This window comes from Gallinula chloropus (genome assembly GCF_964237585.1).
Source record: "Gallinula chloropus genome assembly, chromosome: 13".
Taxonomy (NCBI): domain Eukaryota; kingdom Metazoa; phylum Chordata; class Aves; order Gruiformes; family Rallidae; genus Gallinula; species Gallinula chloropus.
The window spans coordinates 7,249,854-7,270,806 of NC_140098.1; the positions used below are offsets into that span (position 1 = coordinate 7,249,854).

A 20,953-nucleotide genomic window follows, 5' to 3' on the forward strand; every position below is an offset into this window, starting at 1 on the left:
AGTTTTATAGTAAATGGGTGCACAACCCAATATTGAGAAATCAGTGTGTTGCCTAGAAAAACAAGTGCTTTAGGCTGCAAATCTGACATATGCTTGTACTTTCTGGCAAGATGCATTTTCAGGTTTCATGGGATACAGTACTGCTCTGAGCTCCCTGTGGTATGTCTTTCCTCTGCTTCTCCTGCATGCTCTAGGGATCTTCACATATAGAGAAAACAGACTAGATTTGCTGCGTGGCTCCGAGAGCAGTGTCTGTCTTCAGCGATGGCAATGGGGGATCTATGCGTGCCGGGCAAGCTGAATATCAATCTGGGGAGCAGTCATGCACAACTGAGAAACAGTGAAAAATTCCACCAATTTCTTAAATAAAGACTTAATCATTTAGAGTATTACACATTCTTAGTATAGTGGTAGTCAGAATCCTAGGGATAAAGATGACAGGCATTGCTTAAAGCAGGATTCACTGTTTTATCTCAGCACTGTACTCCTTGGATTAGGCAGCACCTTGTATACATACAGTCCAAATAGACAGTAATTGGCAACACACAGGTCACCCATGTTAGACAGTCTTGCCAGGATGCCTCCTCCTTTCTGGCAGATGCAGCCTAGAGTAACAAATGCTTGATCTTAATTATATACTGTGTTTTGCCTTATGGGAATGAATCCTTTTCTGTGTACTATTCTTAAACCTAGCTCCTAATTTGCCCCCGTGCTAAAATTAACGTTACTTTCAGTAAGTACTAATCACTGTACCCCAGCTTTTACAGACATTTTTTCCCCACATATGTCTAAACATTAATGTTGGTTATTAATGTGGTGGGGACATTTATCATATCCTGTCTTATTCTGTGGCCAAGATTATATATGTGCAACATTAATTATATGTGTTTTGGATGCTTTTAAAGACTCAGATCAAGCACACGGTCCCCTGTTAGATCTGCACAAATTCAAAGTGATTGACCCGCCTTCTCATAAAGAACTTCTGCAATTTAGACAGACAGGGTAAAGTGTCCAGAGATGCTGGATTTTACGTAATTCTGTGTGAATGGTCACCTCCTTTCCTTTCAGAAAGCTAATTACGTGCATTTCTGATTCAAGCCACTTCAGCTCAGAAACGCAAAGTGTAAATTCCAAGGAATGAGGTTTTTCTCTCTTCCTAGCATTTGGTGACATTTGCTAATTGATAAAAGGAATGCTGGATTGCATCTGTAGCTGCTTTTTTAGGCAAACAATTCTATTGCTGAGGATGAAAGCACAGCAGTTTTCAAATCCCATGTGCTCTTATAGTTCACAGTCTGTATTTATTCCTTAATCTCTTGTGGTCTCAGCAGGACATTTGCAGATTGGTAAAATGAGTATCAAAGAGCAATTAAGGTGACTGCCTATAACTTAGCCTATTAACAGCTCTGGTGATTTCCTCATATTGGAATATACTGCAGGACTGCCACAGAATAAAGCAGTGGAGTTGAAGGTGTGCATCAGGCAAGACATATTTTAGCTGTTTGTAAGTCTTACCCAGACCATGCTAGTGGAGATACCAACCCATTTTTAATCCTCCTCACAAAAGCTTGATAGCAGAAGTGGGCTTCACCAGCTATTAACAGTGACTCTAGCACCTTTCTAAGATCCAAATCTTGTTAGCCATTAGCATGCCAGCAGGGTATCTGAATGCACTCAGGTCTATTCTCAGATATAACAGTTTCATCTCACTCCAGCTGTTTCCAGTAGGGATTCCTCCCTTTAATATTGCCAAAGGAACAAATTGGGAGCCTGTATCACTGCAGAGAAACCACGTTAACTGATTCAGGAAATAAATGCAGTTCTCCCACATTCCTTTGATCAAAATCATCTGCAGAACAATTCATGCTTGGATGGATCTGTGACAGAGTCCCCTCCAGGTTTGCTCAAAACATTTAACATTTCTGATCCCTTCCTCCATTAGAAATGTACAAGCAGCTGTGTGCTGCTTATTTTACCAGTTGCTCTACATCCTTTTACTTATAATCCATTCCTGGGTATGTCTGCCAGTACAACTTCTGCCAGAAGAATGATACCTTGCATTTTTTAAACAGAAGCTTTCCTTTTTATATAGATCTCTTTTTTTTTTTTCATCTCCAAGTTCTGTGCAGCACGACTGATGAGAAGTCTGCATGTGCAAACCATGTTGATGAGGGGCTCCAAAAACCTTATTAAAATACATCCAGTGACTTAAAGTTCAGATGGTTTCCCTGTAGCTGCCAGAACTGATCCTGCTGTACATGACTACTCTGAATACTTCTTTCCCAGAGACTACCTATTCCTAGAACATTTGGATAGTGATACTTTTTACTTAAAAATAGATCAGATGGTAACAAACTTCTTCATCTCTTGTTCTTTGTTATCAATATAGTGTATTTTTCAGTGGAAATATTTTCAGCAATGTCTGTTATGGAATTAGTACTTAAAGTCTGCTGTCTTCTGTCAAGTCTTGACAACAGTTTGTGCACAGAGTACAAATTAATTTTTTTTCTAGTTCCTCACTCTCAATTCCATAAAGACTTCCCTTGTTCATTGTATGCTAAAGAAGGAGGTTTTGTGAAATGTATTCTTAACATATTTGCAGTCCTTTCCTGCTGCATAGAGGGTCAGCTTTGTAATAACAGAAAATGGAGTGAAGCAGAGAGAGTTTTTTTGTTGAAAAATTTACACTCCCCCACCCCAGCCACTTGCGGTATTTGATGCAGCAGTTCTCAGTCGCATATTAATAGAAGTAGCAAGCTCTTAGAGTCTTGGACAACTTAAAGAGCTTCATTAATTAAAAAACAAACTGAAGCATGCAAGGCAGAAAAGCAGCAAGCTTTTTGCAGTGCTAGAACCCCAACTGTATCCAAGACACTGAAATTCAGATTTTGCTTCAGTCCCCATAAGGATGTCCACCACTACATGCGCCATCTGTTTGGTATGTAAACAAGGTGTACAAAAGCATGTTGAATTTCTGGTGTAACTGCAGTGTTTGCCAGGTCTCTTTACCATTCCTGCACTGAATGATATTGTGCATTTCTGACAGGTTCACAAATAAATACCTTATAATGTTTCATTTTGGGAGTAATTTTTCTGTCCAAATCTCCCACTGTGAATTAAGCCTTAGGGAAGTTGCTGGAAATCTTAGCTTTTTCATTAAACAGGGATACATAATTCAATAGCTCCTTCAGCTTCCATCCACTGTTATTCTGCACTCTGGCTACAACTATACACCTGATTTATACATGGAAATTTTCTATTAATATCAATGTAATTCTGTAAAAATTTAGCACTCGTTGTCAACTTGGTCATAGGAAAGCTACAGAGTTTGTTTCTGAAGCTGTGCTCCACTAGAGTGGTGCATTTTGGGTGTTAAGTTAGCATATGTGGTACCAGCAAGGCACAATACATACCACCACATACTTCCCTTGCTTATAACATGGCAGGTTTTTGAATCCTATTCTACAATTACTTGAGTTACTTAACTGCTTAGTGGGCCAAGCTGTTTGGTGCTCTAGCTTTTTTTTTTTTCCCTTCTTTGAGTGCCACAGAAAAGGCTGCAAACAGATCTTGTTCTAGGTAAAAAATAAAATTCTGACTTCCACTGGATGCTGCCTTCGTTAGAGCCACTGTAGCCTCTACAGTCAGTACTTTGCTTTTGGTTTCAGTGGTCAAATCATGAAATCATTAACTGATTTTTAAATTACCTCTTTTTTTTTCCCGGTTGTTTTCCGCTTTTTGGGCCATTGTTACACCTTTTGATTTTTGAAACAGGAGGCCTCAACTCCTAGCTTTTGTGTGGAAAGAAGCATTGCTTCCTAACACTACTTGCTTGTGAGAAATTAGCTGTTAAAATCATGCCAAAATGCAAATGAGCGGGCAGAGCAGAATGGCAGGAAGTTAATCATAGTAGTCCACATTCTTCCAACCTGCCAGAGTTGGGAATAATTCTGTGGCTCATTGGAAGTCTGGGAACATCAACTTTCCAGAAGTAGTAGTAATTTGTTCTAGCCCTGCTTGTTGATTTACCAGGACAGAAATGACAAAAATATCTTTTTGGCTTTTTAAGTTATATTAATGGAAATATTCCAAAACTAACGTGCAGTTAGGATTTAACTTCAGGTTTGTGGAGCTTTTTTAACCAAATAACATAGCATATGGAAATGAAAGAGGGAGAATATTTGAAGAATGGGAACAAGCTCTTAGCAAAGAACAGGTTTTGGGGGAGTAGCAGATATGAGGAAACGAGAGAGAGAGATATTTACTTACAAAGCATACCAGGAACATGGCTTTATTAAGAAAGCAGCTGCTTTTCTCTCTTATGAAGCAGAGGGTTATAATGTGTTATTGTTGTAGAGCAGTTGCATTTTGCAAGCTGTGCTAGAATTAAAGAATGATTCTATGGTGTTTAAAATCTCATTGAGAAATGAAGGCTGGAAGAAAAGGCTTTGTCTTTAAATAACCAAAACGCAGAGAGCACTTTGGCCTCCAGTGGGTTAGATACACCACTGAGAGAGCAGGTGGGCACTGGCTGGGCTCCACTGCAGCAACACCTGCAGCCATCGCAGCCTCAGCGCTGCCGTGGTCCACCATTGCGCCCACTCAGCACGACTGGCTGGAAGATTGGATGAGAGCAAACAATCAATGTAAGGTGATGGATGAGGCTTTTAAAAAGTTTTAGTGAACGCTACGGACAGGGGCAGTGAGAATGGAGATGTTTAAGTCAGCCTGTATTAATGGTAGCTGAGGAAGAACACGGGATAGTTCTGAATGAGCATCATAAAAGAAATTTGAATTTCCACAAAGTGAGTGTGATGGGCTGTCTTCTGCACTGAGGTTTACAGCCAAAAAATGCAATCTTTCTTGATGACAGAAATGTATATATGCATTCCAAATTAAGAACAGATTCAAAGTATTATTTAAAACCAGATTATTTTTCACACTTTACTGAGTTTCCCAGAACTTTGTGTATGGTTTAGCAGAAATCCCCCCATTCAGCACACAAAGCTATTTGTATGTTAGAAAAAAAATTACCACCACTGTAGGTATAGCTTCCATGCAGAATTTAAGATGCAACTTGTAAAATACGGAGACTTAGTTTGAATGTAGCTCCCAACAGTTTCCTTTTGGGATTAAATGTGTGTGTCTATTTATAGGAATCTTTTTTTATTTCTGATTGGATATAATAACTGGACTGACTATATGAAGACTTCTAGTGAAGAGGAGGTAAAAGGGAGTGTATGATGATAAATAATGATAGGTTGTTTCTGTAGTCATGGCAAGTGATGCATTTAGAATACTAAGAGCTTATTGACTAATGGCTTTGTGCAATTTATAGATTATGAATAATACAAAAAACTTCCTGTAGTGGGACTTTTTACCTGGACACGGTGTGATTATAAAAGATTAGCATGAGCTCTGTTCAGGAAAAAACCTGTATAGTCAAACTTGTAGCAGTCAGCTATTTCTGAAGTGTAATCAAATCTGCATATGCAGAAAGTAGTAAGGAAATAGAAATGTCAGTTCTATTTCATGGTTGGTTTATAGTGGGGTTTTTTTGTATTTAGCTATGTTACTTAGAGAGGAAGTAGGAAAAGATATCTAAATGCCTCTTTTCCTTCAGGTAAGCCTTATGTTCCTATGTTATCTGAACTCTGCGGATGGGTAACACCTACATATAGACACAGACATTTACTGAGTGCAAGAATCTTCTGTCTCTCAATTATTATGCTAATAAATGAGATCTATTTATTTAAACCCTCAAGACATCTGTCCTTCAGGCCAGGAACGTGGGATTTTATGGGCTGTGGAAGTATTCTGAATTTAAAAGAGACTATTTTACAACTTTCATACTGTGGGAGGACATCAATGCATATCAGAAACAGTTCTCCACTCTGCAGTGATGCCTTGTTGGCTTCAATAATGCAAGCAGATGCTCCAAAATTTCCTAATGGAATAATTTAATAAAAAAATCCCTCGTGGTTCAAGTCTGCCATTGCTAAAGAAGATACAGAATGCCAGAAAGAATCTCTTGAGGCACAAGGTTAACTGCCATATCTAGCTTTATTTTCTAACAGAAAACTCTTGCCTATTGTCGACCTGTATAAATAATACCACAAAGAAAGAAATGCTAGGATGGGGAGCCTTCTTCGGCAGTTTACCTCTGAACCTAGAGAAGTGGGAAACAAGATTTAAAAGCTTCAAGCAGAAGAGAAGCACAGGTGAACAGCGGTCAGGCAGTAGCTTATGACTCAGGTGACTGATTTTGTGAAAACCTTGCTCAAAACATTCCCGAAAACAAGCACGGTAACCTGATCGCGGCCAGGCAGCTCGTTAGCGGAGTTCACAAAGCTGAAAGTATTTTTCCCCTGAAAAGACCGGAGCGTAGGAGGCTCTCCGTGCGCCTCAGCAACACGCGGGGCACTGGGGCAGGATCGCTGCTACGGTGACCCGCGTTTTTGCGGGCTGGGACCCCTCCCAGCCGAGGGGCCGTGGTGCTCGCTCCTGCGGCCCCGAGCCGCCGCCGGCACCGCAGCGTTGGCTTTCGGCGGAGCAGAGCGGGGCTGGGGACCCGCCGACCGCGAAGCGGGGCGGTGGGGCAGCAGCCCGGGCGGAGCAGCCTCCGTGTGTCCCTCGTACCAAAGTTTCCGCTGCCCGGGGGAAGGCGGCCGGGGCAGAGGTGGGACCGCAGGGAGCGGCCGAAGGGGCGCGCACCTCCGGGGGTACCGCGCTCCCCCCTCGGGGGAGGCGCGGGTAGCTCCTCCCGCGGAGGGCGCCGAGCCGCCCGCGCTCCTACCTTCCAGCACCGAGCAGAGTTTGTGCAGGGCCATTGTCTCCCGGCGGGCCGCGGCGGCGACTCCACGGCGGCGGCGATCACCGGCGCTCCATGGTCGAAGCCGGGGGCGGCGGCGGCCCCCCGCGAGGGCGCTGTGGCCCGCGGCTACGGCTCGGCCGGCCCCCGCCCGCCCGCGGCCATGCCCGGCGCCCCCGCGCGGGGCGCGCTCAGCCTCCGCCGCCCGAGCTCGGAGCCTCCGCCGCCCGAGCTCGGAGCCTCCGCCGTGCTCAGTCCCATCTAGAGCGGGGCGCGGCGGGCTCCGTCGGGGCTGGCCTGCCCCGGGGAGCGGGGGATGCTCCCCGTCAGGCGGTCTGCGCACAGCGTAGCAGCTCCCAGCCCGACTGAAGCTGCTGACGGTAAATGAAGCTCATTTAAGATGTGAGGGGTGTTTGCCTGGATAAGCCGCTTGTACGCATGTGCCCGCCCCCCACGGAGCCCCGCAAGCAGCCGCAGCCGGCGGGGCCGCTGTGCTCCTCCCGCCCGGCCGGCCACCGAGCGGGGGCGGCGGCGGCCGTGGTGGCGGAGCGGCAGCCCTCCTCGCCCCGTCCCTACGGACAGCTGGTAGTGGCCCCGTTGAGGCTCCCCGCCGTGCATCATGCCTCAGGCCCCATCTTCCCCGCCTGTCTACCGGGATTTTCCCCTCTACGGAGAGGGGCTTGGTGGTGCCTCCGGGAGCGCGTCCGCGGAGACCAGGGCGGAGTGGGCGAGACGAGTGGCCCCTCTCCAGGACACGGTGGCTCGGGTGAAGCAAGATCCTGGCTGCTCGCCTTTGTTTGGGATCTGAGTGGGGTCCCGGTGGCGTAAAAGACAGCCGACCCTCCCTTTTGTCTTCTATTCTTCCTCTTCTCCCCCTCACCATGGCACAGAGCCCGTGCGGCTCCAGCCGCGCAGCGTGCCCAGCTGCCTCCCTGGCTGCAGTGTGCTGCCTGCAGCTCAGGCGCCGGGAAGAGCCCATCACGCGCTATTGTGCGGCTGTTGTCTGACAAGAGTGACAGCTAAAATGGAGCTATTACTTTACAAGAAGTTAATAAAAAAGCCCACTTAGCCTGCTGCCTGCCCTGGCTCCCATCCCTCTGGTTATCCATCACATCGGGTTAGCTTGTGAGGGGAGATGTTACTTAGAGAAAGGGCTCCGGGCTGGGGCAGGTGGCGATGTCGGGAGAAGGGCTGGCTGTAACCCCCGGGAGAAGGGCTTTCCGCGGGGCGGGGAGAGAGAGTCCCCAGCGGCCGGGGCTCCGCATCCTCTCGGACACCTCCGAGCTAGCGACGGAGGCGTGTAACGGCGAGAGCCGCTGCTGTTCCGGACAGCCGGGAGCATGGCCGCGAAAGGTTGCCGCACTGATAGGCTACGTGTAAAATTATAGCGACACATGTAACCTCATTAGAGATTTTTTTTTTTTCCAAATCTCTCGTAGGCAACACGGGTTGAAGTATCTCAGGGTGTTTCCTGTAGGATGTCTTTTCCCTAGAATTGCCGAATAGGTGAGGCTGAGAGCTTTTGCTCATAATCTCGAAGTATTGAAATGAGGAGTCGTTTGTAGCTGTGCGCGCAGCGTGTTGCAAAGCCTTGCGCAGCGGGCAGGCGCAGCCCGAGCCCTCCCGGGCACTCCACCGCAGGGGCTGCCGCGGCCGCGGGCTTCCCGTGCCCGAGAACGGGCTCCAGCCCCGCTCGCAGGGTGCAGGTCACGTTCTCCACTTAGGTCTTCTCATCGCGGTCGTGCACTATGATGCGAAGTCCAAAGCTTCAGGTACCCCACGCGGAACTCCGCTGTCCGAGCTCAGGCACTTCGTGGAGGAAATTTGGCACCCACCCGATAGACCCGCTAGATTTTGTAATCTGTAAATGAGATGCATAATTGCAATTTGCGATTCCGTCCGCTGAAGGAGTAGGGTTGCTCACTACAGTCTGGAACATGGTTGCGAGAGGGGCAGCTCTGATACCCTTGCGATTCGGTGCTATGGGGTTGAATGTTCGCGTCTCGCTGCAATATTCAAAGGTCAACATAACCTGTTAGAAAAGGTCATTCTCTTGCTTAAGATCATCAGCTAAATATTTCAGGGTCTTCAAGTCAACACGGCTGTCAGTTATGGCGAGCTAAGCGAGGCGGGACCGAAGAGCCGAAGCCAGCGCGGAGCCCCGCGGGGCTGCGTGCGCGGGAGGTGCGGGGGCGGCACGGCGCGCTCCTGCGCTCGGCCCCCGGGCGCGGGGGCACCGGTGGGATCTGATAGTGCAGGTCCTGAGCTTTTCTGGGTATTAAACATCCATTTCAGTGTTCTAAGACGCTTGATGAAGTATTAAGCTTGATGCTCTGGCAAAATCCCAAGTTACATAATTATATTATTCCGCTTACTCGAATTGTCCTTTCAATTTCAAATAGAGATGATACAGCCCTTCTCAAAGGGTAGCTTTTCCATGAATTGTTAAATAGCTGCTGCATTCCAGCAGCGGGTAAACCGACGTCTCTCTGTTCACCTCTTCACCATGTTTTTGTAGTGGTGTGATGAAAAGTGAGATTTTATACTGAAAACTCCTATGTAAAAGACACGTCCTCATTAGGTGGCTCTACTTTGCCATTCTTCCTTTACCGTCATAAATGTTTACTGTAGTAACTCAAGGAGATCTCTAACAGACTAATGATTTCGACTGTATCCGTGCATCATCCACAATTCATCCTCTGAAACTTCACAAGCACAAAATGAAAATATGACTGTGCTGTTGTGCAGATTGTTAGAAGACAGGAGGTTGCTTTTTTCATCTTGTTGTTGTTGCATACACAGTGTAGCTGATGGCAAAATTTGGCTCAGATATTTGTATTACCTATGATGATGTAAGAAATGAGAGGTAGCCTGATTCTCAGATCTCAAGCTGAATTTGCATTTGAGAAAATGATTTGTGGTTAATTGTCTCACACCAAAGAACCAAGAGGAAGCCCTGGTAGTAGTATCTTGTGCTCAACACAAGTTGGTAGTAATTGCAAAAAACCTAATCTGGTACAGTCAATTGAACTAAAAAGTTGAACTTCTAGTTTGTCCATTAGAAGGTTGAACAGAACTATTACACACTTGGGGAAACATAGTAGCTTTTCCATTCTGTTTTTTCTCCCAAGGCTGAGTTAAGTTGTTAGTGTGGAAGATGCTGGTAATAGCATCAAGTTGTAAGGGTGAGGGTGACAGAGCCCTGGAAACGACTGCCCAGAGAGGTTGTGGAGTCTCCTTCTCTGAAGACTTTCAAAACCCACCTGGATATGTTTCTGTGTAACACATCCTTGGTGAACCTGCTTGGCAGGGGGTTAGACTAGGTGATCTCTAGAGGGTCCTTCCAACCCTGACGATTCTGTGATTCGGGGCATATTCTGCCATCATTTCTCATGTGGACATCCCTTTTGCTTTGTCTTGCTAAAGTTGTTGTACTAGGGGGTGCTTTAAAAGCTCCTATAGTAAATTAGTGGTAGGTCTGGAGATACTTTCACTTCCCATTTTCTGAGCCTGCAGAGTGCTAGTTTCCAGGGAAGAAAACGATGTGTCACCCGGTCAAGCCCACAGTAAGCTTGAGTCAATTAAACTTTAGTTTAGGAGTTATGAAAGGTTGAAGACAGCTTTTGCACAGTCAGTTGTGTTGTGTTCTGCTGCTCTACTGAGTCATCATGATTATTTTTCAATGGGAGTAGTTCATGGAAGGCAATGGGCCTGCTCATTTTGATGTAGGTAACTACCCCATGACCAGTAGAGAATGAATCCGCTATAACAGGTGCCCTGCTGTAATAAAAGGTTTAAAACCCCATTCTTAGAACTGGTTCTTCCTTAAACTTTCTTTGGTTTGCTCTTCTGCTGCTTGTAATTTTGATACAACCTAAAGTTTTTGCTGCTCTTGAGTAGCAGGTTGTACATCACAAATAGCCTCAGACCAGCAGGTTTTTTTACTGTATTTGAGGTTAGATGGATATTGTTTTTAAAAGAGGTTGCAAAAATATTTATGCCAACAGGGAACAATTCTGCAAGGAAGATGAGTTGTGTTTTAACTGTTCTTGTGCCTGTGTTTGTCAATAGGATTTAGATGCATTTTATAAAGCTTAATTAGAAAATCATAGAAGGCACAAGCACCACTTAGTATGGTAACATAATGTGTAGTCATACATAAACTTGTATAATTTACTTTGATATTTACTCCTGAGTTAAAAACACTGCGAACTTTCAAATAGTCATGAATAATACTGACAGGCTTCTGAAAGCTTACTGTGCACTTCTCTGTTTGCTAGGTAATAGCGTTAGCTCTGAGTATAGAATACACCTACAAACTTTTCTGGCTAGAGTCAGGAAAGTCAGGAATTCTGTATTTTACAGTTTTTATGGATTGTCTCATAGATGGGATCATATTTTTCATTGAAGATGTGAATCAATTATAAAAACAGTGCTGTGTGGTTGATTATTTTCAAAGTGACAGTGAGGCTGACACTAGTAGAGCTTCAGCAAGAATATCCTATTGCCAAAATGGATAATAGGGCTACCCAAACAGCATAGCATTTAAGATTTAACCTCTGTTGCTCTTGACACACCTATCTGTCTTTAATAATAAAAATGATTTAGTAAAAATAAGAACTAGTACTATTTATTTGCAAAGTCGAAGATTATTTTAAGGAGAATTTTATTTTTTGGATTTAAAAAAGAATTCTTTTGACTATTAATACCTTCAGAATGGGCATGGTTGAGGCTTCTGCACTCTTTTAACAAAACTAAGCTCTACTTACTTATTATTATAATATAGTAGGAACTTATGGACTGACTTCTCTTGTTCTATTTAGGTGTCATTTATTTGAAAGTAGTTCTACAAGTCTGGAATTGATCTGGTGGTTACTTTTCCATTAATTATAGCAAATGCTTCTAATAAAGCTGCTCGTTAAGAAAGAAGGCCTCATCATAGAATTCCTCCATACTACCCATTCCTTGCGTACTACATAGAATGCTGCTGCAGATTAATAGGCATAAAGTTGCTTCTTTTGTTGGGGGATTATAGTGCATTAATGATAAATCTGGTAGGAAGATTCAGGCTTAAAGCTTCTCATGGAAAAAGAGAACAAAGAAAGATGGTATTTCAACAGCCATCTGTCAGTTGGCGTGTCAACAGTATTTTTATATAGGTGAGATTTCACACTGAAGAAGCCTTCCAATATCATTTCTCACCAGGGCTGTGTTATGGTGGATGCATTTTAAAGATTTATGTAGTTAGAAATAGTTCTCACTTCACCTGGAACTACACTTTCTAATTGATGTTGCTTTCTTAAACTCACTGGGTGGAAGGGCAATACCTTACTCAAATATATTTTTGGTGCTTAGAAAATAGAAACCCAAAGTACAACATGAAACTTTCGACAAGACATTTAACCATATTTAATGCTTTAGTTCAGATAGTATGCATATACTGTTATGAGCCAAGTTTACTCAAAACTTTATTAAAAGAAAGCAATTAAAGCACCAGTAATGTATTGTAGATAGAGTGATGCAGTGATGAACTACAGAGCATGCAAAATACCTTAAAGTAAAAGATACTGAGTCACTGTTTTGTTAACTTGACAACAGCTTAAATGTCAGCATGAGGTTATTTAATTCCAAAAAACCCATAAGGAGGCTAATCTGTGTTTATTATATTGTGATAGAGGGCTACAGACAACTTTGCTGCCACAGCGGCAGCATGCATTTGGCTTTATTCTCTGACCATCTGAAAAAGACAGGAAGATACAGTGAATTGTGCTTCCTCTTAATTATGAAACCCGTTATTACTTTTGATAGAACTTGCTCCCAACAGGAATGGGGTTTCAAAAGTCCAATATATGAGTATTTTTAAAATAAAACAACCCCACAAAACCACAAGCCTCTACCTTTTCTCTGAGAGAAATATTAAAGGTGTGTCTTAAGGAAATATGCTCCCCTGAACAGTACCAGTAACGCCACATCAGAGTCTCCTTTGTTGGAATCTGATCTGTGTGTATTAAAAGTATCTAGGAAAACTTCATAACTTAGCAGACCACTTATCAGTACCGTTCTGATTTTTGGTTTGGTGCTGCTGTATGAATGGGGCACTGTCAGCACTGCCATGGGAACAAATTGTTTGACTGTGATTTAGGGGTGAACACTGTCAGTTCAGCTTTGGACCTGCCTTCTCCTGCTGCTGCATTAACAAGCAAAGGCAGTGTTACAGGACAGGTGCCAGACCAGAAGAGACCCACGCCTCGTTGGGAAGGTGTGTTCTAGTTTATCAAGCGGTATTTTTTAAGAATGCAATTTAACATATTTAAATGCACAATTAATCATGTAAATACATATCACCAAGGAACAGCAATTAAATAAAGGTATGATTATTTTTAGAGAATCCAAAGAACATTGAGCAAGTCTAACTTTTTACCATTTAAGATACATAAAGGTGAGCTACTTGGCTTATATAATTATTACATCCTTACAAAATTTGGGCATAGTAATGTACATAGTGTACATTGCTTATTCTGAGTGTCCTATTATATCCTTAATTTAATCTTTGCATATCTCATCACCTAGCAATAAATGTTGGTGAGTCAATCCTCATTTTCCTTCCACTACAAAATGTTTGTTTTAAATTCTTTAAAAACAACCCCCCCACAAAACCCCATACCTTTCTTATAAGTTAAAACAAAAAGATACTTTCATATTGACTTTAATCTTTTAAAAGTAAATGTAGTTATAGTTTAATTATAAAACCCCTTTATGTAATGCTGATACATTTTTATGATTTGACTTTTTAATGCGTTGTCTTCTCTCTAGAACTAACACACATAAATACTGCATCTATCCCATCATGAGCTACTGAACTAGCATCAACATTGCAGGTTTCTTTTTGTTGTCAGATCCCTAAATTCTTTAACTATGGCACATACGGATTTAACAAAGAAAAACCACAGAACACACACTTAAGCTTGAGTACCATTTAGTACAATCAACATAATTAATGATCAAGTCATCTGAGAAATTGCTCAAGATTAATTTTCAGAAATGCAGGTCATTTGGCAGGAATGTACAAATGACAAGACCAATTCAAGTGGTACAAAGTATTCTGCTCACCAAAATGCTAAACTTTATTTACACAGTTTCTTTCTATCAAATATTACTCAAGAATCGGTGGTACGTAAACAATGGTACATGCAGTGTAATCCCTTTACCAAGAAAAATACATTTACAGTTCTGTTAAATAAAGACCAAACGCTATTATATACAGTCTGTTAACTGAAAGGCCTTGTGAGACATTCAGGTCTAGTTTTAATACTTTCCAAATAAATACCAAATAATGCAACATTTACAAATAGCACACCAGCAGTATGTTCACGGTAATCATTTTACAAATCAGAGCTTAGTATTTCAATTAAGCAAACGAGTAGCAGCTCCTTCATAAGTATTAAGGCATGTCACATAGCATCAAAATGGAACCGATGAGCCTCCTGTCGCTTCTCTCTGTCATCTGCTTTCTGAAAGATAATAATGAAAAAACACTTTATGGGATCTGGAGCAATACTGTAACAGAAATGAGTTGTCAAATGTCAGAGACTGGTTGATTTTTTCCAAGTCATTCATTTGACAAAAGGCTTAGTAGAAGTCCCAATAATTAGTTGTTAAATGATGTCAGTTAGCAATAGCATAGTCTATTCAAAATTGGCTTTTGCTATTAATGTTCAGCCGCTCTAGTATTATTTCTATAATTTCCAACAATGCATTTATTTAACAGAAATTACTCTGGATTAACTGGAAATGTCACCTATGTTACACTTTAAGCGAGAATATTTAAAAAAAATTCCGTTAAACACAATTTTAGACAAAGATGGTATTTCAGCCAACAATTAACAGCACCAAGTAGACAAAGTATTCCATAGTTTTGTTTGCATTACGAAAATATGAGGTAGAAACATTTCCCTGCTTATTTATGGAGAAAACATGTTGAACACATACTTTGGATGGTGCCTGTAAAAAGCAACATATTTAAATTGTACCTATAATCCATGTAATGTATAAAACCATGTTCTCTCCCCCCAAGTCTCCTCATGTTCTAAAGCAGTAAGTACATATTGAAGGAATTTTGAACACATAGTGCAAAGGTTTCTATAGGACAGTGTTTTTGACATGACAGTCTATGTACATCTTAGCATAAGAGAATTTAGCAAAATAGATTTAAATGCTTTTTATCTTGCTTATGGCTTTTTTTTTTTCTTTTAAATGAGTAAAATAAAGAAAAGCCTTTACAGTTGCTGTTGCGTGGGCACTCAGATTTGTATCTCAGTTGATAAATATACATGACAATTTTGGTAGAAATCGGCGCATGTGTTCTGCCATGAGAGTTTGTCATCTGCTTTGGCTCCAAGCCAAAGATTTCCTCATCACACAATGTATATGTATGATACCAACTCCGTTCGATTAACTATGGATTTTACTGCATTTCGTGGCAGCAGCTCAGCTGTCAGTGAAGTTTCAGATATATCAGTCTGGCTTTTTGGCAGGGACTTTATCAATGTCAGTAGTAGTTTCAATGTCAAAAATGGGGAGGGAAGAAAGGAGTGGCAAACTCGTTCCTACATTGAAATGCTTGTCACATTCCACAAAATTTTATAGTCTCACTTAGAAAGCAATTTTCACTCAATTTAGCGTATGCTTGCTGAAAAAATTACTACTTCAGATCTGACAGTTACCGATACTCTGATGAATCCATCAAAACTTCTCCAGCAGTATTATCATCAATGTGTAGTGTTCACATGACTAGCCTCAAGACCACAACACAAGTCGTAAAGAGTCAGAATACAGGAATATCAAGGTCTTTAGCTAATGCAGCAGACTATATTGTTGTAAGATGAATTACTTTCATGTGATGTTTCAAAGCTGAAAACTATTAACTGACATTTAAAAACTTTTTTTTTAATGGATCCAAAATTCCTATGGCATGACAGAGCAACATACTGTCCCTAAGTCCTACAATACAATACTTGGCTGGCAGATGAGTGTAGGAGAACTATTGTAGACAGCGAGCTCCTCCTCCTCATATGTAGAGGTCAGCGTACACGGTTTATTTGAACTGCTGCATAAAACACTGCAGCTTACAGACAGATATATCCTCTGGGGGAACAGAGGAGATTGTCACTGCCAGTACATTTCCCCTTCCTTTCTTTGTTATGGGTACTCTAGAGATCTGTAAGGGAAAAGAGCATTTAGGCAGAACAGTATTTCTATGAGAGGAATACTGAAAAAGGCAGTAAACCAAGAACTAGCTTAGATACAAGGAACTTTGGGGTTTAACTCCCAGTCATGTCAGTGATGCACAATACAGCTGTGGTCAACAGTCTTATTTGTTCTGCACCTCCACAATTTCTTCTAAAAATTGTGAAGGTAAAAATCAACAGGAGAGCTTTGGAAAATTACAGTAATTAACAAATGTTTACACATTACTCTGACAATACACACAATTTATCCTAATATTTGTGCCTATTTTGGGCAAGATGCAGCTGTTGGAAATTGCTTTATAATACAACCCATACACTGCTTCATTCACATATACCTAATGGGGTTTAAAATGGCTGAGAAAGCACTCACTTTACATTACAATACACGAATTAATACATGAAGAACTGTTTTAAACCTTCTCATTAAATTGCCATTTCTCCAGATGGAATTATACCTACCTAACCCCTCCCCAACACAAAGTCCAAGTATTTTTTTCTGCTACTCCTGCTGCCTCAGATGTGTTGCAGACAGTTAAACCCAGCCAGCTACCAGTTAGCAATGCTTTCCTGGTACAGTAGGACGTGCTAAGGACAGATATTATAAACTTTGCATTTCATTGCTAGGTGTGTTTTATTCCAAGCTTTACTATTATTTGGAGACTGTATTTAGCATTTTGAAGAATGAACACTGACAAATAACATTTAACTATGAAGCACGTGCAAAGCTTGTCTGAATGTTTAACAAGGTCATTTTATTTCCACAAGCACTAAATAACAAACAATTCTACCACGTCAAAATGTGCAGTAATTTTATTTGACAGCTAAGATTATGGTTTGGGTATGTGGTAGCGTTTATTGGCAATCCTGCTGGTTGGATATGATTGTGAACTGAGCATAGTTAAGAAAAATGGGAACGCATTGCTTTTGTGACATGAAAGGCCCCTTTCAAAATGCTTCTTCAAATCAATGGATTTCTATACTCTGCATGTATAATTCAGACACACAGAGCAAAGCAGCCAATATGCACACGACTGACTCCCTATACAGTGCTGAATGCGAATGTCAGTGCAATCAGCAAAGATAGTTACAGAAAAGCAGAATTGGTCTTTATTTTTAGATTACCAGCAGAATGCAAGAAAGTAAACTCGGTTTATGTTCCATTTTCCAAAACAGGCCTCCTTAAGACTCTAGAAAGCTTAGATATGAAACCAAAGTGTCTCAGTTAGAAATGACAGATTAATGGTAAAAGCTTATCCATGTTGCTCTTCATTTCCCTTTTTAAGTGTTTTAGAACTTAAATAAAAACAAAGCCAATTTTTAAGCCTGCAGTAAATACTGAATTAGTAATATTCACCTTTTGGGAATTAACACAGTCTGTGTCAGAAATTATACTGTAGAAAGCTACTGAAATCCTCCCTATCCCCCAATGTGTAAGACTGTAAAATATTGGGATGTTTTAAATAGTATAGAAAAATATAGTTAATTAAGCTTACCTTTTCTTGCCAGTGTAATATGCCAATTATTGTCAGGATGAAAACGCAGACACCAATTAAAGCTATAGCTGTTAGCAGCACAATGTTACTTGGGGTCAGATACAGCTTGGCACTCCAGCTATACAAAAGGAGAAAATCCAAGGAAACATTAAGACCTTTCATTAGGAAGCAGAAAACAGGTTTAACTGAGGAAGATGAAAAGAACCTGCAAGTGTAAGAAAGGTAACAACTTGGTCTACAGAAAGTAGTGGCTATACTTAGGGACTGAAGCTCAACGCCTTTACTTGGCCATACATGGCTTAACATTATTACTTTCAGGTAATGCCATGTCTAAATTCAGTTTCTGTTTAACGTCCCAGGAGTGCTATGGGTATCCTCAGGGAGTGACTCTCATTCGGTGCTTTATCTCCCACCCCTGCCCAAGATGTGTAAGAAAACCTTCTGTGAAAGTGCCTAGGGCCTGGGGAGATAGAGAAGCAGGGTGAAATAAGCCTGCAAGATAGATTGTTTTTCTCCAGGTGAGGAGCATCTCTTGGAGAGCTTCACGGGGTCTGGTTTAAGGGCTTCTGGAGACATTGCTTGAATGTTGTGGGGGTTTTAGATGCAGTTAGCACTCTTTTTGTACTCCAGGCTTCCTATCATGGGAAAACTGCCAGCAGGATGCTCCATGTTGAGGCAGAACAGGCCTCTCACAAAACATATTTATGTTAAAAAAAACCCCTATGAATTTAAGGAGTATTTATTATTAAATCCAATTTCTTCTGGAGATTCTATTCTGTAGTATTCTACAGTGTTCATAAACTTACTTTATAGGAAAGCAAAAATACTTTAAGGATAAAACAACTAAAGCACTTCTGTGTAACACACATTTAAATACCTCAAAACTATAAGTAAATTTTCTTCATAACAAATATTATTCCTTTAGTTGCTAACTAACAACATCACTTCTCAACTGCTATTTGTCCTATTGTAAAATTAACTGCTGAAACTGATGTCAGAATCATTTCTCCATGATAAATGCAACTGACCTCACTAGTAGATCAAGCGGCAAAAAGCAGCTGGAATACGTGACTAATGTTTTCTCCAATAGCAGAGAGAGAAACGTGCTCTCTTTCTGGGAGAAATGGTTTAATTGCAAAGTCATTTCAGTGTTCAAGCACTTGTGTAACCAATTCATTCACCTTTACTTAAAGAAAAAGTACATTCATACCTGTGGCAATAGATTCTGCATTCAGAAGGGCTGAAGTAAAGCTTTTATATGCAACTAGACAGAAATTGCATGTCTGGTGAAACAGAAATGCTTGCTTCAATCATTGCCACTGCAATTTGTCAAAAAGAAGGTTGGTAAATCTAGCAAATATGTTATTATTTACAGGAGTTCAGCTGGTAATTAATTTTGTTTGTATGTGCCCATAATAGATTTTGATTATTTATGGGCACTAAGAGTCTGTAAATACTTGGGAAGTATTCTGCCCAGCCACAGAGACACCTACATCTACAGAACTGACCACCCCCCATTTGTGCAAAACAAAAGGATGAAGTTACCTTCGAGGAACATTGTGAGGATAGGGGATGACTATGAGCTGAGAGTTTGGGATGATAGCTGTCCACTCTTGTTTTCTTACAGACTGAGGGAAAAACAAAGGCCACGTCAATTTCTAACAAACCAACATACTTAAAAGCAAAGACATTTTTCTGTTGAAACATACAAAAGGAGAAACAACAAAGCTTGCTGTTTTATTTTAAATACAAGTGATTATTCCCTTTTATTCTGAAAAAACGAAATCACAATTGCTGATATGAAACACAGCATCTGCTTAAAAAGTACAAAGGAACACATAATATGGACAGAAAAAAGAACCAATTCAACAAAAGAGGCAGGCAAAGCAATTACCCAAATCTGAATTAGGCCAGTACACTAATTCAGATATCTCACTTTTTAAAGTAGTACCATCAGATCTTTAAAGACTGAAAATGATCAGGACCCTACTTTTATGTTTCACCTGAAGATTATATAATAATGGTGATCTCCACCTCCCATCTTATTGATCATGGTTCTGTCACTGAGGACAAAAGGATTATGTGAGTTTAGAGGTTGGCCTGACCAATCCAGCAAAGTCTTACAGCCAAAACCAGAATAATCTGTCAGATCTAATACACATTTACCATATAAACAAGCACTATATACTTGTGCTAACATTAGAGGCAACTGCGGTCATGCTTTGGTCTTACTGTTAGCTTCAGAGATAATACACCCCCCAGAAAACAAGCAAATTCAATTTGATGTTCTTGTTCCTGGGGTTAGGAAGAAGTGTTCCTAGCAGTATTTCCATCCAAACTTTATTAGGAAAGGTAGCACCATAAATATTAGCTTGAGAATCTTAAATATCAACTAACCTTTTCTCCCAGAGGACGAGGAATGCCAACAAACAAATGGTCTAGGAAATTAGCACTACGTCCCAGGCCTAGCACGTTGTATGGCAACTGGAGAGCAAAATGTGCTGACTGGCTAAGCTGTCCAGCTGAAATAGAAATAGCAAAGAAGTTCAAGTAAGTGTTTAGAAAAAAAACAACTAAACCTCAAACCTACCAACTTTCTACACAAATATACACTTCAGACTAAATAATAAAAATGTATAAAAATAGTAACCAATTACACGATTATTTAATTCTTAAAGACACAATCCTACATTTCCAAACTAGTTGTGAGCACTTATTTGGACAACAGCTCAAATGCTTTAGACTTCTAGGTAAAGATTCTTTTGAGCTCCATTTCTGTGTTAAAACTGAATATTTATTACAAGTTGAGAAGTAATTTCATCTATCCACAGTTATTCTGCTATGAGTAGTACCAAGTCTATTGCCCCATTGATTCACAAGCTCAAAGTCAACATGTAAAGGTTCATGTTAACACTTAGTGTTCATCAGTAGCTACTGTTTTTTCTTGTGTCACAAAATTTGTTAAGTAAATTCTTATGAACAAATTCTCAAATAATAAATTGATTTAATGAAAACAGGATTACAGTGGTTGTAAGTTAGGTCCTAGTGAGAGCATGTAATTATAAATAATTAAAGGAGAGATTGAAGAGGAAAAATATTCTTTGCTCCTGAAAAGGCAGTAGGGAAACAGACAAGTGTTGCAGCTACCAACAGGTTCACTAACATCCTATTTCCAAAGTATCTGATTATCCTATTTTAAGAAAAATCTTTTTGATTTCTGGCAAAATTATTCAGATCCTATGTAGATTCTCCATTCATTCTCTAGAAGGCCTCTTAGTGATCTGGTTACACAGCAGGAACGATAGCAGCACCTCAGTGAGTTCAGTCCTTCACCAGATGAATAGAAATGAGTTCAAGGGATACTTGACAACCCTGAGGATGTTTATGTCATCAACAGAAAG

The 20,953-nt window shown here is 41.0% G+C and overlaps 2 protein-coding genes across 3 annotated transcripts in view; both read right to left on the reverse strand.

Moving 5' to 3' along the window:
- The window catches only part of NETO2 (neuropilin and tolloid like 2), a gene marked incomplete at both ends in the record, with an annotated part of 29,886 nt that extends 23,056 nt beyond the window's left edge, over window positions 1–6,830 (reverse strand). For both annotated transcript variants that reach the window (XM_084269934.1, XM_084269933.1), the window contains one exon: window positions 6,797–6,830. In XM_084269934.1, the coding sequence (XP_084126060.1) occupies window positions 6,797–6,830 (34 nt within the window). The remainder of the gene's footprint in view (window positions 1–6,796) is intronic.
- Window positions 6,831–13,501: 6,671 nt separating this feature from the next.
- The window catches only part of ITFG1 (integrin alpha FG-GAP repeat containing 1), a gene marked incomplete at its 5' end in the record, with an annotated part of 78,108 nt that continues 70,656 nt past the window's right edge, over window positions 13,502–20,953 (reverse strand). The window contains 4 exons of the mRNA XM_084270141.1: window positions 13,502–14,322; window positions 17,553–17,670; window positions 19,098–19,180; window positions 19,950–20,074. Coding sequence (XP_084126267.1) covers window positions 14,263–14,322; window positions 17,553–17,670; window positions 19,098–19,180; window positions 19,950–20,074 — 386 coding nt within the window. The 3' untranslated portion in view covers window positions 13,502–14,262. The remainder of the gene's footprint in view (window positions 14,323–17,552; window positions 17,671–19,097; window positions 19,181–19,949; window positions 20,075–20,953) is intronic.